The 17,314-nt window shown below is 37.7% G+C and overlaps 1 protein-coding gene across 2 annotated transcripts in view; it reads right to left on the bottom strand.

Moving 5' to 3' along the window:
- The window catches only part of MAP2K4 (mitogen-activated protein kinase kinase 4), a 120,822-nt gene that overhangs the window by 47,460 nt on the left and 56,048 nt on the right, over window positions 1-17,314 (bottom strand). For both annotated transcript variants that reach the window (XM_001114292.5, XM_001114330.5), the window contains one exon: window positions 13,421-13,595. In XM_001114292.5, the coding sequence (XP_001114292.1) occupies window positions 13,421-13,595 (175 nt within the window). The remainder of the gene's footprint in view (window positions 1-13,420; window positions 13,596-17,314) is intronic.

The following is a 17,314-nucleotide window of genomic DNA, read 5'->3' as shown; positions in this document are numbered from 1 at the left end:
AAAGACGTCAAAAAACCAAAATACTTTTGTCAAAAAAACAGTAATTTTTAGTCTCATGGTAGAGAAAAACCTCTACCATGAGACTAAGAATTACCAAGCAAGCTTCACAAATACCAGATATGAAAATTACCATCTTTCCTTACACTTCACAAGAATTACTTTTATCACAGAAAGTTTAACAAACAGCACTCAGAAATCCTTTAAAGGAGACAGGGCAATTTAACCATGAGCATTTACTAACAATGTTGGGAGTTATGCAACGAAGTTCTTAGGCAGTAAAAATTAACCCCCATACGCAAATATAAAGAAAATGATAATGAGTTGTAACAGCTTCATATGAATAATTATACGTAGCTTTATACATACTTTTAATCACCGTTTCAAAATTGTATGGAATCTAGGCATTCAATGCAAGAACATCCCTCTTCACTCACTAGCATCCCCATACCACAGTGTCCTCATTCATAAAGATGGGAAATAGTCCAGAACTGGATAAAGTGAATACCAGTATAGGAGTAGTGCACAGACAAGAATCCAGGTCTCCAAAATCCTAGACTGGGACTCTGTCCTTTAACTGCACTTTCTATACATTAAAAACAAAAAGTTCTACCTGACTCTCCAACCCACGAGTCAGCATGTAGGGCAGCATAAACCTGTGGAAGAAAACCTAAAAATGAGGAAACAGAGGGCTCTTTTTGTCTATTCTTAAGCTGATAAAGCGCTCCTCCATCTACTGCAGACCAGGGATATATTCCTAACAAAGCAGCACAACAATTTCTTTGCACATTTCTAAGAGACTGCCAGAAAACATTAAGTACCCCACCTCCCACCTCTTATTCAGGAACAGTATAGAACACAGAGGTGTTGGGAGGGACAGTTCCCACTGCAATGGAGAGAGAGGAAAGAATCATGTTCAGAAATTATAAAAAATTAATAATAAAATTATAGATTAACATCAAAGCATGCAAACAACTTCTGTTCTCATAAAAAAGTTCACAATGTCACACCACGCCACTGTGTACAATACATAGTATTTACTTACAAGGCAAGTTAGTATCAAAAAATACACAAGGTGGCATTTTGTCTTCCAAAGACTTCGAGGTATCTGTCAATGTTCTTGAAAGGGATGAAGGCAGTCAATTAAATTCTTGAGCCCGTTTTACAGAAAAGCCAGAGGCACAAAGAGATACAAAAGATGTATTTCATGTGACATGAGAATAAGCAGTTGTTTAAGGAACAGAAGTAGGTTCTCTCAGTTTCATTTTTGAGGAATTCCATATATTCCAAACAAATTTAATTTTGCTACTTAAAATTTACAGCTTGCTAGCTACAGTATTTCATAAGCAAATAAAATTTATTAACTGTCATCTATGTTATATACAAAGATTTATCTACAACTTTTATATTAAATATCAATACTCAGATAAACAAGGACTAGAGTAAGAATGAAAAATAGAAACAAAATAAGACTAGTTCTATTAATGTTAAGGAAAGTTTCCCTTCTCATTTTGATTATTTTCATAGTTTATGGATTATTAATCTTACTTTTAAATCTACTTCAGCACGTTTGCTCAGAAAGGATATTTTTTAAAAGTCAAAATAGATGTGATCTGTATTTGTACAAAGCATGATGTAATAATTTTTGTAAATATTTTACCTTTATATCTGTTTTTTAAAAAATAACTCTAAAAGTGTAGCTGTGAAAATGCTAATTCAAGAAATTATTTATAAAAGAATCTTAATTATCCTATATATCTAAATTTAAAATAGACGAAGAGTTGTTAATTAGAGACAAGTAGGGAAGAAAAATCAAATAACCCTTTGGTTGGGGAAGATTTCTACCTAATTCTCACTATTAAAAGGTGTTAACAAATGTATTTTTTTCTATTTTTACTAGTATGAATATATTGGCAAATGGAAATACACTAATACACATAAACTACTATTTTAAAAGGTATCTTCTTTACTAGTTTATTTTTTGTTTTGCAAAACTGGTTGTGTGGTATGCTAAATATACATTTGTACAAATATTTATATTTCAATTAGAAAGCATATTACAGTCAAAACCTCAATAGTTATCATCAAGAGCTGACTTTAGGGAGCGAGTCAGTGTCCAAAAACCCTACTGTTACTACAGAAAGGATATATGGATTACATGATGTAAAGGCCTAACTGAAGTTCCAACATCTTACTGATACCTAACACTGAGACAATCTCTGACAGAACTGTTATTAACCAGAATGTAGAGAGTTCCCAGCACAGCTCTAACCTTTGAGATCACTGGCAGGAAAATCTATTCAACTGTAAATATTCTTTAATGTCACTTCTAGTACAAAATAGAACATAGAGCAGCTGAATGGCCTACTAGTATAACATGAAGTTGATCGTGCTTTTCAATAGATCAGCACCTCCCCACACTCTCTGAACATTTTGTCTAAGTATCTGACAGTGGGTAGAAAAGTAGCTGCTGGTATTGCATCTGAATTGTTTGGAATTGAGCAATAACAGCTAACTCTTAATTATACTAATGTTTTAGGGTTGAACTGTGGCATTTACCATGTGAGCAATAAACTATTTCAAAAGGCCTAAAGGACCCCAAAAGGGGATTAACTGCAAACACATGCCTCTAATAGCAGTAACTTCAAATTAGTGATTTTAATAACGCAATAAATAATTCAAGCAGAAGACATAATGACAATCAGCGATTCAAATCAGAGCATACTTAGAGACTAAAGCTACTACCAAGAAAGTTTTTCTAACCGACCATCAGAACTATATCTACGGGAAAGACTTCTACATTTGAATCAAATGAGTCCAGGATCTTCTAACATTAAAGGAGCATAACTACCTAAAAATTGAACACATCAATAAGAACAAACTTCTCTTCCCTTTATAAAGCTGTCCCTAAGAGCACAGAAAAATGGAAGTACAAAGGTGACACCAACTATATGACTTGAAATTCTCATAATCATAATGTTCAGAAGCAACAACCATTGATTAAAAAACCTTGAGTAACAGGAAAATTTCATTTATTTATATAAATTTAAAAGTTAGATAAGGCTGTTTACTTGAGCTCAGCAAACCTTTTTTCCCTGCCAGTAAAAAGTAGAATGAAAACTACAGGAAACCATACAATACTTAAGAAAATCAACTCAAGAACATTAAGTTTTTTATATTATTTTCAAAATCATTCTTTTTCATTATGGGGTTACTGAGCTCTTTTACTGAACACAACTTTACTAACTTAGCATTAAGTTATTACATGCCCCCAGGACAAATTAAATTGTGTTTCTTGAAAAAAAATCCACATCTCTTTCCCAATAATAATAAGTATTTTCAGATTATTTCAAGTTTTACTTTATTTGGAATATAACATAAAGAAAACATTGAAAATCAAAACAAAAATTACTACTCTACATATATAAGTAGTTTTCTACAGTAAAGAAATTTATAAATTTGAAGTTAATTTTTTTAACTGGTGTCCAAATCTGTATTCAAGGTTGAGTATAAGCCCAGTAAAGCAGGTAAATGCCAGTAAAAACAGCAGGTAGATACACATCAGAAATGCCAACATCGACTCCAATTGAGAATCACTTAGAGACACAGGGAAAGATTACATTCCCAGTTATCTGGCGTTAAGACTATTAACGTTATGCATGGGGTTCTTGTCCAATTAAAAAAAAAATTTCAAAGAACATAATTTTTCTATAACTGCCAGTCCAACTCATGCCATTGGTTGGATCAGCCACAGATTTAGTTGCTGGGAGTTCTGTATGGATTAGGCTGCAGTAATCGAAAGTTAACAAGTCCCACAGGACAAGCTAAAAATTTTCAGTTACAAATGATCCCCTTGCCCTCTACTCCACCTCATCGCAAAACACAGCAACATCCACTTGGTGAACAGTCCCAATCATATAGAAATGTCCCAAATTCCCAGTTGTTGAAAGGTTGCTTTCCTTCTTTTGGTGCAACATGGCACCTAGAAGTCACTCGTATATTTAAATGTTGACAGCTTATAACATCTATTGATCAAAATCTTGAATAATATTTAGCCTCATGTGGAATGCCTCCATTTTTAACAACTTGAATTTAAAGTATAAATAACCTTTTACTGATACTGAAGAACTATGTAAAAGTGGTGCTGTTCCAGGTGTCCTCTAACTTTATACTGAGATCTCCAGGGAAGCTCTCTCTTCACACTGACACAATTCTCCAGCCTTGTATCCAAACCCTACCAAATCCATCTCTCACATATGATTTGTTGGTGCTCATCAGGCATGAATGACTAGCAGTAAAACATCGGTAAGTATGAAAAACTTTAAAGCAGACTATGACACATTGTTATAATGAAAAGGGACTAGAGGAACTAATAAAACTAAACTCACTTAAGGACTGGAGTGGAAGAGCAAAGAAAAAGAAACAACAAGAGGATGGAGAGAAACAGGCAGTAGATACTGTCAAGGAAAACTAATTGATTCCCTTCTTACTCAGATATTATGCCTCAATCCCATCAAAATGGTGACTTTTTGTTTGTTTCCCTTCATTTTCTAAATTTGTTTTCATGGGTGGGAAGAGACCGGGAGAAGAGATAGTGGGAAAGAGCACGATGATGAAGTGATCGCTATTAAGGGGTAAGGTTAGGAAGACTCAAATGTGGCAAAGGAGGGCAGGCTGACAACGCAATGGCTAAGGGTGGAGTTGCAGACGAGGCAAAATAAAGGCTCATGTTGTAGGTCCTAAGAAGCAGGTCAACAAGTAGCATTGTGCCTAGATGCTCAATAAATACCTGGCTGATTCTGATAGTGGTCCTTGCCAGTCACCCTGATTCAGAGTTAGCCCTTACATCTCCATGTTAGGGTGCTCAAAGATATCTCAGTTACTAGAGAAATCAGGCACACACACCTTATCCCAAAGCACCAGGGCCTGCCTTGAAATGACCCATTCTGTGACTGCCTGTGTCCTGATGTGACAACTACTGATTCTTCCAGATCAACCCAGTTTTTCTTCCTGCCAAGTCAAGCTAGAGAAAGAAAGCTGTTAGACAGAAAACAAATGCTATCTCTTGAACAATGTGTGTGAAGAGGCACTCTGGGTTACCTGATCCCATTCCTACATGGAGAAAGGGAAAATAAGTCATTATATACTCAAAAGACTCAAGAGTAAAAATCGATTGGATGACAAGTCATATATGCACTTCATTAAAACAGAAGTTCCACAGAGGACATGACAGGTGTCAGTTCCTAGGATCTGAACATTCTAGGCGAAAAGGATATGAATCATCAGCAAACATGTAAGGAATCAAGAACTGAGGAGTCCAGAAAACAACTTTAGAAAGCAGTGGTGCCACAGACACTTGAAAACAGCATCATAATCAAATAAATTTACAAAATGGCTACCAATTCTAACTGATGCTATTTTTGTTTTGTTTTGAAATGGAGACAACGCATGGAGGAATGAGCTGTGAGGGGCATAAGAAATGGGAAAATTGACGTGGAAAGGAATGACCATCAGTCCTGGCAGATCTCTAAATTCTCACATGACAAATTCTTGTCAGGTGTTTGTATGGCTCAGCTGAGGGTCCCAGAGGGCAGTATAAAAAGACAGTAAGAGCAGAGCAGGAGACAGATCTCCCTGCTGCACAGGTACACCTGTAGCTGCTTAGAGAAGTTAGGAATGGGTAGAGTAGTCCAAAGTAAAAAACAGGTGAGTTCCTGGATCAGAAATTAGGACTCAGACACAATGAAACTCAGCAAGGTGATGAATTCAATCATTACAAGAACACAGTATAGGGCTTTAGAGATTATTCCAGGGATCAATTAAAACAAATCGACACAAGATAAAATAGTGCAAGCTACTAGTAATTTGGCCATTAGCAAGGGAAAGCATCATTTTCAATTCACCACCAACCAAAATCAGAATACCAGAAGGTATTTACTCTTCAGCAATCTACGTGGAATCTGCTATAACTAGGTTAGCTAAAGCCCATACTTCAGTGCAGGGGGCTTGTTCCCCTACAAAAGCACCTACTGTCATCTAAGGTTACCAAAAGAATCTCTATTCCGGGCCGGGCACAGGGGCTCACGCTTGTAATCCCAGCACTTTGGGAGGCCGAGGTGGGCAGATCAGGAGGTCAGGAGATCGAGACCATCCTGGCTAACACGGTGAAACCTTGTCTCTACTAAAAATACAAAAAAGTTAGCCAGGTGTGGCAGCGTGTGCCTGCAGTCCCAGCTGCTGGGAAGAATGAGGGAGGAAAATGGCATGAACCCAGGAGGTGGAGCTTGCAGTAAGCCAAGATTGCGCCACTGCACTCCAGCCTGGGTGACAGAGCAAGACTCCGTCTCAAACAAAAACAAAAACAAAAAAAAAGAACCTGTATTCCTTATGTCAAGTAATTGCCAGTTGTTGTCCTGTCGAATTATATGATGGCTAAAACCACCACAGCCAAGACAAGAAGCAAATCGAAAGCTCCCTATGACAGTTGTCTACTTTTCGTACCAGGCAGACATCAGTAAGTATTTTATCCCCCATGCAGAAATCCTGGAACTAGTACATGAGCAAACACAACACATGGGACCTCCTCTCCATAGAAAATGAAGAGTGATATAGCAAAGGTTCAGCATTAAAAATCAAAAGAAGAAAAGAACAAAGATTATCTTAATACAGCTGTGGTAATATTTTGAAAATGCATCCAGTTTCTGTGATCTACAAACACCAATACTGCTATGCCATAAACATATCCTTCAATTGTTCATTAAGTAATCCTTGCTAAAGATCCCTCTTAAGGTTACCGTCTATAAATAAAATGTGAAGGGGAGTCCACTGCTAGTCAATGATTGACATCAGATCAACCGAAGTCAGTGATGTAGAGGATAGGAGAGCAAGGATCACACTCCTACAGTGTCCCTACTATTCTGATCCCTACAAATCTGCTGCTTTCCCAGCAAAAATGTCCAGAATTCCATTGTAATACAAAGTTGGAAAATCCTAGAAACCAAAACTGGAAAATCCTAGAAACCATAGCAGCACCTCAATATCCTATCACCTTCCTCTGGGCTGCAGAAAATCTTGGGTATTCTTATTTTCCTTATTTGTGGTACGAGTTCCTCCTTATCAGCCAGAGTCTTCTAAATAGATCACACACGAAAATGGCCATGATTTCTCACAAAGTCATCATTAATAAGGTCAAAGCAGATGGCAACATTAACCAAAACAAACAGTAAAAGAAGCAAGCAAGATATCTGGAATGCTGATCACAGATGTAAATCTTGCTTTCCTGTGAAAAAATAAATGTCTGTTAAGTCAACTGTTTTCAATTATGAAAGCACATATGGTTTTACTAAGGGCAGAAGAAACAATGCTAATTCTTAATTGCAAAATCACTCAAATCTTTTAAAATCAATTTAATAAACTCTCAGTTGTATCTCAGCCTCATTAATTAATTAATAGTAATGCCCCGTTCTTCTCACTGGGGATACTGAGATCCACTTAATTTTTTTTACCTTACCTTCTGCTACGTATTATCAGAGCACCTGAGAGATAAGTTCCAAAAGCATGTGTTATATTACATTATGGGAAGAGCTGCCCTGAGGACCAAGTTAATGGACAAGTTTGACATGCCTTGGTAAGAGTGGTATCATCTTCTTCCTAACTACGTCATCCACATTTAAAGAAACAATGTCAATCTTAGCACTGAAATTGTTAAGGGTCTAAAGACCATAAATGACAGACCATCACTTCAGTACTTATGACAATAAAGTGAGGTAACAGTAGAAATCTGATATATTCAACAAATTTCAGAGGCATGGTCATAAGATGACAAAGAATGACAGAAAATATGCAGGAAATGTATCAAATACTGGTTCAAATGACACCCATGCAGAGTGAGGTATGGTAATACAGGTTGTTGGCTGGGCATGGTGGTTCTCGCCTGTAATCCCCAGCACTTTGGGAGGCTGAGGCCGGCAGATCACCTGAGGTCAGGAGTTTGAGATCGGCCTAGCCAACATGGCGAAACCCCACCTCTACTAATAATACAAAAATTGGCCGGGTGTGGTGGCACATGCCTTTAGTCCCAGCTACTTGGGAGGCTGAGGCAGGAGAATCGCTTGAACACGGGAGGCGGAGGTTGCAGTGAGCCAAGATTGTGCCACTGTACTCCAGCCTGGGCGATGGAGTGAAACTGTGTCTCAAAAACAAAACAAAACAAAACAAAACAAAACAAAACAAACAAACAAAAACCAGGTTTTTCTCCAGATAACCAAATAAGCTGGGATTTAGTCCAATGTCAAAATTCATTCAGGTTAACCAAGTAATGGTAGAAAGTTTCAGAAACCAGATCTCCAGAATGTTCAAAAACACATAATGATTGACTAAAATTCACCTAGAGCAACCGTTTCCAAACTGTCTTAATTGTACCCCTATTAATTCCTCGGAGCAGGTGCCCCAAGGGCTTCCAATATGACTATAGGTAGAGTCTCCACTTCCCACCCTCACATAACCCCAAACAGTACTGATTTATTTCTTGGGTTGCACATACAATTCTGTTAGTTCAACAAACTGACAGTCTGAAAAGCACTAACTTGGAGTGACAGCAAAACAAACATACATGTATACTGGGAATAAGCAACCTGAGTTCAAAATCAAGGCTGCGAAGAGGACAGCCCTGCCACATCTCTTGAATGTGCCTCCTCCTGGAAATGCTCTGCTTACACTTTTCATATGACCACCATAGCTTTTAAGCAATATTAGGAAGCATAAAAGAATACAGCTCAGTCAATCACAGATGCCTTAGTCAAGTCACACGATCTGACCAAACGACAACATATTAGACTACAGTCTCAATTCTAAACAAAAGAGCCATGGCATCTGCATCCCACAGGTGATTTGGATAATCAAATATGATCACTGCGGCCCTTTGGAAGTGAATAAAATGGCCTAACAAAGCACTCTATGCCATCAAAAAGGAACTTTTCCAACTGAAGGCCATCCCAGCATCATTCTAGTGCTTTCAGAACATGCAAGACCAGTGTTTAAACACTAAAATGAACCTCCTCAAATCATTATTCATCATCATAATCCCCACTGAAATCATTTGGTAATGGAACTTTTGACAGAAGTGGCATGGTCTCTCCAGTGGCAGGAAAACAAGCCAAGCCATACTTTTCTGATACCTGACTTCCCATACTCGCCGTATTATCTACACCAGGGAGGCCTACCCAACCAGCAAATTAAAGTTCCATTCTGCTCAGAGAACAGCTGAGCTGTGGGCTGCTGATACTGTCAGCAGAGGGCTCTCATCCTTACTATTAAGCATCAGGATTAGGCTGGGTCTCAATTCCAGGTCAAGGACACTAAAGCCAAAATCCAAATACCAAGGAGAGGCAGGATTGCAGGAATCAAAATGAGGTTAACAGGCCAGGATCAGCAAGACTCACATCAATGAAACAGCAGAGTTGAAAGGGTAGAGTTGAGGTTCAAAAGAACAAGACAAGTTAGGCAGATCTCCAACAGAAAGAAAACACTTGAAACTCTTGCATACCAGGTCACATTGCTAACTTAGTCTGGCCTATGCACCTACCCTTAAACAACAGATCTGTTTTTCTTGATTAATCCAGGTAATTTCTCAAGCAGAAGACTGAAAAGTCATCATAATGATCCACAATGACAAATTTAACATGACACATTCTTATTCCCACCTACCTGCTCAATATTATTCAGTTCTTCAATGAGATGACAGCTTTATTACAGTATTAACCCTTCACACAACAATTCAGATTCCATTGCCTGCCATCATCTTTAGTGACAGGAACTTCAGTCCTTATATTCCCTCTCATTTTCATTCTTACTTTTCCACATTCCTTTGGGTTTTCACACATATTCTACAAACATGAAAAGGGCATGCATACCTTCAAGAAGTCAATCTGGACATGAGTCTGCTAGAAAACAGCAGGGAAGCTGGAACTCCAGGCATGCAGGATTTTTTACACTGCAGGCAGAGTCAGGTGGAGAACATACTGTCAGGTATCGGAGGCCTACAATCATTCTTCCCTCTGTCAGCCATCTGAGCTTGTAAGCCCATGGTCTAAGCTGTGACATTTCATTTACTCTTTCTCTTTTCTCCTGTGTCCCTAGATTTTCTGTGGGATCCTGATTCTGATCAGTGATGCTAGGTGTTTCTCCCAGATCTGAATTTCTCTAACCCTAGCTCAGAAACCTAATCCTAATTGCCTCTTCAAACATTTGGTCTGAACTCTGGGCTTTATCCCGCTACATTTAACCCTGCCAGGAGCAAACACCTACTTTATGTGGAGGACAGTGACTATTCACGTATAATGTTTTCATTCAGTGGTTACCCCACCACTGTGCAAAACAGGACACTAAATAAATATTATTTGTAAAGGATATTGATCACAGTCAGAAGTAAATCCCTGGTAAGAGTTGAAGGTTGTCCTCCTGAGCTTTAAGAAACCCCAGAGGCAACAATGGCTTTGCCCTAGGCAGCCCTAAGACTAGTCACTCAGGCACAACTATACAAATTACACCCACTCACAGGAGAGCAGACCCTTTCCCCAAGCATGTGCAATTAAAACTAATGGATAAAAAATGTTCACATCTTAGGTCCTAATGCAGGAACTCACTGATAGCCTGGGAGGCTGTCCTCAAACCAAAGATCAAAAACATGTTTTAAGTATAACTCTTACAATGTTACCTCACTAAATCTGATTATATCATAACTGATTTTTAGATTAAGTCTTTGGGGTAATTATTTCTGGTTACTAAGAAGTCACCTTTTTCAAATACTTCTTACATATGGCAAAATAAATTTGGGGGAGGATTTCCTCAAAACCAAAAATGAGGAATAATACAAAGAAAAAAATCAAGCTAATATCACAGTTCACTTTTCTATAGATACTGAAAGTAAACATCTAATACTGCAGTTTAACATCTAATAAAGCAATCCTTCTTTATTCTCAAAGTGCATATTAAGATGTTAGCACAGTTACTTCAAGTGTGTTTCTCATTTCACCAACAGCAATGGAAAGCTCTCAGCTGTGTGAACCACTGTCTCATGGTTCCTTCAACTGTAAAGTCTCAAATCAAACTCCTCCTTAATCATATACTGATTCTGTATATTTGTGCCTGTCAATCCAGTCAATGTACCTAAGTGAGGAATGAATGAACTCTCTCAAGTGTGATCAAAGACTATTCTTTGAAGAAACCAACAATAAATATATTCTTTAATTCAGAGATGGCATACATCAGTCATCAATTGGTATCAAATTTTAATGCATATTAATGCAAAAACATTTATTCTTTCGGTATTAATAAAGTCACGGAATCCAAAGGTACTCCTCATCTATATGTTAATTGATGTGTTGTATTGCCATCCTCTCCCATCCCCAACTGCTACGCGTGTTCAAGAATTTGAGATGGTAAACAAAGCTAGGTAGTACCATGTGGTGGGTATACATGTGACAGCAACCAGTTTGTAGGTCTCATGACTGCCTTGAAAGTTCTTCCTGTACAGCTGGGATTTTTAATAGCATCCCAACTGGAGCTGTCACAGTAGCCACTGATAAGGTAAAATTACAAATGATGGACAACAATTTCCTATTTTCATTCTTGAATTCCTACAAAACTTGAGTAAGCATTATACAACCCAAAATATTATCAAATTAATCAGTGAGAAAAACTTTTAAATGTCAAAATGAAGTACCTTCTTTTTACCTTTATGACCTCTTTAACAATGGCTAAAATCAATCCGTATTACTAAACCAGTTTATAATGTTCATCAACAAAGTTGAAGCACACATAACACAAACTGTAAAAAGCAGGAAATAATTTGTTTAAATTACTTTCCCTAGTACCTGAAAGAAAAGTTTACAACTTTAACTATATAGGAAACCTTTCCCTTAAGATCCAGCCAACTAAAACTGGATGTCACACACAGGTAGCACAAAAGGACAATACAACACTCATCCAGGAGTCTAAATAAAATGATTCTTTCCACTTATACTGCAGTGGCACAAGACAGGAATACGGAAATCACTGCATATTCCAAGAAAACATTTTATTTTAACACATAATGCAGAGTTCTTCACCTGTGCATCTTCAGAGGTCTGTGGTTTGTATGTAAAATGTTGTATATATATACATCTGCCTACGAAAAGTCTATAGTTCTCACCACATTTTAAAAATACAGCCAAAAACAATGTTAAGAACCCATAGAGAGAATCATAAAAATTTTCCCCACCACTAATTTAACATTACTTTCATATGACCCAGTAAAAAGAAATGCTCAACAATGAAGGATACTAAAATAGTTACAGTAAGGTTTGGCTCACAACAGACTTCTACACAGAAAGCATTTTATTTTAATATAAATTCATTCTCAAATGTCAAGAAAAAACTAAGGACTCTTATCAACCACTCTGACAAACTCTCAAAATAGGACACTAATAGGAAGATGATTAGCTTGGACTATATGCAAATCCATTCTCAATTCTTGTAAACTGAAACATTTTTGTTCCCATAGGAATTTTAAGCTCAGAGAGGGTATGGCCACAGCTAGGTTTTTTTTCCTTTGTTTTTGCAAGTTGTTCCCGCTCTTGCTGATTTTCCTGAACTATCTTACATACAGCAAAGATTTGTTAAACATCTAAACAAACAAAAGAATAAGTTACAATTACATGAAACCACTAGGAGTCAAATGGAAACCACCAATTCATTACAGGTACCAGCCTAAGCTTGCCAGGTATAGTCTATGGATCAAATTTCCTTTTCTGGCCATTTTTTTCTTTTTAATGAACATATTAAGTGGCACGACACTCACAATCAGGACAAAATGTGACAACATTATCACAAGGTATGCATTTCAGTACAACTTTAAAACCAGGGAACAGGGCAGTACTGAGTAGAGATGAAATAAACAAACAGAAGCCGAGCCGGTCAGGACCGAGTAAGGTTGAGGTTAGTGGCAACAGCATGTGCGTGGTTTCCAGGAAACCTTCAGTAAGACTGCTGTTAGCCCTAGCCCCGCACCTTGCCCAACCCAGTGTGCTGCGTCTTCTTCCAGCTCCCGCCTGGCTCAGTGCAGCACTGCCCTGCTCCCAGGGGTGCAGCCGCCCAGCCTGAACTCACCTTGGCAGTAGAAGGGCCTGAAGTTTAAAACATGTTAATGCATCATGCCAAAATGCAATCAACATGCACACTTCATACACTCATGTTTCCAAAGAGATAGAAAATGTGCCACCAGTAAGAAACCTCTACACAGAACACCCTCAAAGGAGTTGGAGAAACAAGTTTTTAAACACCCACATTTACCACAAAAGTAGGAACACAACAACAGTGGTATTACTGCACCATGAAATTTCACCTAATGGATTAAAGTACCAAAAATAATCATGGCATCACCTACTTTAACTGCCATTATTTGCCCACTTGGTTTGTGGACCATTTTGTTGACAGAACCATAAGCTCCTCGTCCAATTTCTCCAAGGTCTTTCAAGTCCTCTGCAGTGAAATCCCAGTGTTGTTCAGGGGAGATCTTCAGTTTTCCTGATGACTCAATGCTGTGTGTTCTCAGTCTCTCTCTGTTAAAATATTGGGAAGCAATTTTTCCACATTTTAAATAGGTTTTAACTTTTTTCTTTTAGTACTGATTAATGTGTGGGAAAAATGTTTTCTAAATTACTAAAATAGTCTGACCTCCAGGTTTTTTGAAGTTTTTCGTTTGTGTCATCCTGGTTTTTTACACACTGGATTAAGAATGATCTAGATTTAGGTAGTCAATAGACATAGCTTCAATGGGATTCATAAAAACAAATTCCCAAGAAGACTTAAACAATTCCCATTTATTAATTCTGTGGATCAGTTTTCATTTCTAAATATAAGATCTTATTCAAACTTGGATAAGGATTTATCCAAAGAGCATCATCAAGTGAGAATCCCAAGAGCTGCGAACATCATTGAGAAACAGTTCTTATCCTATCTTACCCAACATTAGTTATTCCAGTGCCTCGATCTTCAGTTAGTACAACTATTCCCAAAGTTGGCTGTACCTTACAATCACCTGGGGGAGATTTTAAAAATCTCAATGCCCAGGTATCATCCCATAGCAATTAAATCTGAATTATCCAGGGACAGGAGTCAGAAAACAGTATTTTTAAAGACCCCCAGATGATTCCAGTAATGTTTGGGAAATAGTGCCTTAGTATACTGTCCCGTTCTTGTTAATACCATGCTGAGGTGGGAGAACAGTCAACTGAACAGCTAGCTGGCTCTAAGAGGAAAATTGCCATGTGCTATTCAAAATTGAAATTTTCAGCCCTGGTTCGATGAAGCAATGGGATAAAAAATAAGTGGCTCATAGACAAAAGAGCTCACTCATTACATATTTCCATTAAATAAAAAATCATCTCCAAAATCTCAACCTGGAGATCAAAGTATTAATTTCTAACCATGCTTTATAAAAAAGTAAATCCAATGAAAAATGTAAAACCAATCTGTTTCTCTCTCTTGCTCTCTCTCTCTCTCACACACACACACATACCCCAAACCCAATGTGTAGGAACAAACTATCAACCACACACACAATGAAAACAATTCATTAAATATCAACTACATTTTTCAGTTTCATACCAAATGATCAAGATTTCTTTTTAACTCTGATCCTATGAAACCAACAGGAAAAGTTTATGTGCTTGGTCATTTATTTTTCTTCTTGCAAAATTTAGGAATGTTTTCTCCAATCAGTAGAATGGTTTTCTGTAGCAACTTTTAAGGTTCCCCAAAAACTTAGAACTTTAAAATCTACCCCCACCCCGAGAATAATCGTATGTTCTAATATTAAGGTTCAAAGTTACACTTCAAAGATTCATACACTTGGTCTAAATAACAATTTACTGTATCAGTGTTCCAAGTAACAGACTTTCAAATCATACTAGGTGATAACACCAGCTTTCATTCATTCAAGTGCTTTTCAGTTCAAAATCCTTTCACCCATATTATTTGATACTCTAGCATCCAGAGTCACAAGAAGCCTGGAAATCAGTAGCATAAGTGACCATTTAGGTGAAGATGAAGCCGGAACTGATCTTTTAGGATGGAACTCAGGTCTAGGCAAAAATAGGAAACTTTTCTTGGTAATCTTTTTCATGAAGTAGACGATTAAGCCTGAAAAAAGTTCTAACATGAAGAAGTTCCATGTATAATGATTACTGTTCTATAACCTTTGGCAAATAAACACTATCTCAATGGCATAGTTTAATTACTGGTGAAATATACAGCACCAATCTACCCCCGAGGGAAGCTGGAAAAAAGTTAATTAAGATTACTTGTAAGTCGGAAGCAAAATTTTATCAAGTGTTCGCTAATTGAGGGGCTGTGGCAGACAGGCTCCAGGAAGTCCCCATGATCCCCACCTTCTGAGTGTTCATATTTTTGTGTAGGTACTTCTCTTTGAGTGTGAGCGGGACCTGTGACTTGCCTCTAACCAAGAGAGTATGGTAAAGATGATGTACTATGACTTTCATGACTACACCGCTATATAATACTTATGCTAGCATTCTTGAGAACTGAAATGAAAGATACTTCATTACTATACAGAAATTACAGAATGAAAATGGTTACAATATTATCTCTATTACTTTAAAGATCAAATTTTAGTATTTATGGAATATCTCGACTAATTAGTTTAGCTCACTGTAGTTTTTTTGTATAGTTCCTGGATAAAGTCCCTTTTTTTCTTTTTGAAAATGAACAGGTTGAAAGCTAAGTGATACAGGGTATCTACTTGGGCTAATATCCAAAAATTGAATAAGGTACCAGATGCACAATTCTGTAAATATACTAAATGCAACTGAACTATACACTTTAAATGTGTGAACTGCAGAACGTGAATTATATCTCAGTAAAGCTGTTAAAAGAGGAGAATGTGATTCCTACCCAGAGTTCCAAGTTTCTCATTTACAAAGAAAAAGTGCTGTAAAAACACAGAAAAACATGCCACGGTTATGACATCAGCAAGCCATGTTCATACATTCATCTTTATACTGGGCTAGCAATCTTTCCAGTAAAACTGAGTCCATTTCACAGCAATTGTTTTAACAGTTGGTACAACCACAATGGCTTCCACAGAAGGGCTATACGCAGATACAGTGCTGGAGTGACTAGACACAGGAACCAGACCAGAACCTTACCATTAAACTCTGCAGTCAATCAATTTCTGTCCTAAACTATGTAAGCGGCCTAGGAAAGAAAGAACATAAACAGTAGAAAACACACCCCATGAGAAGATTGGTGAAAAATAGAAACCAATAAAGATGCAAAGTTGCCCTTATTTGCTGATAAATATTTCCCTACAATTATACTCTTAAAGAAAAAAAAAAGTTCCCTGACTTTTCCTTGGGATATCACTTTCTTGAGAATGGGGACTATATTTTATCAAAAATAATTCCTAGTACAATTGGATTGTTTGTAACACAAAGGATAAGTGCATGAGGGGATGAATACCCAATTTCCCATGATGCGATTATTACACATTGCATGCCTGTACCAAAACATCTCATGTACTCCCATAAATATATACACCTACTATGTACTCCCCAAAATAAAAATAATTCCTAAAATCCCTCATCTTTCCCTTCATAATTTTCTGTGCATTATTTTATACAGATCACCCTTACCTGCCTCCAATGAACACTTCATAGGATTCCAACCCCAAGGTTCTCATTACCAACCTGGAAAACTCAGACAACAGCCACTGTGGCAGTAACTATCAGCTGTCACCCAACATCCATTCTCCTCTTCATCCTCCCTAACAAGATCCTCGTTTACTTGGGGCAGCAATGCACCCAGCTAAAAGGCTACATTTCCCAACTACTATCAACTGAACTGTGTTCCCTCTCAAAATCCACATGTTAAGGCCCTAACCCCAAACGTGACTGTACTGAAGACAGGGCCTATAAGAAGATAATGAAGGTTCAATGAAGGTTAATGAAGGGTGGGGCCCTAATCCACTGGGATTAGTGTCCTTACAAGAAGAGAGACCACAGAGTTCACTCTCTTCTCACATGTGCAAAAGGTCATCTGAGCTCACAGTGAGAGGTGGCCACCTGTAAACCAAGGGAGGAAGCCTCAGGTTAAAACCTACCTTGCCAGCACCTTAATCTTGGACTCTCCAGTCTTCAGAATTGTGAGAAATAAATTATGTTGTTTAAGCCACCTAGTGTGTGGTATTTTGCAGCCCGAGCTAAGTCACCAACATTCCTTGCAGTTAGAGGTGGAAAATAGGAACACAGTACTTAAAAGG

Source organism: Macaca mulatta, chromosome 16 (assembly GCF_049350105.2).
Source record: "Macaca mulatta isolate MMU2019108-1 chromosome 16, T2T-MMU8v2.0, whole genome shotgun sequence".
Lineage (NCBI taxonomy): Eukaryota > Metazoa > Chordata > Mammalia > Primates > Cercopithecidae > Macaca > Macaca mulatta.
This window is presented reverse-complemented; position numbering and strand designations above follow the sequence as displayed.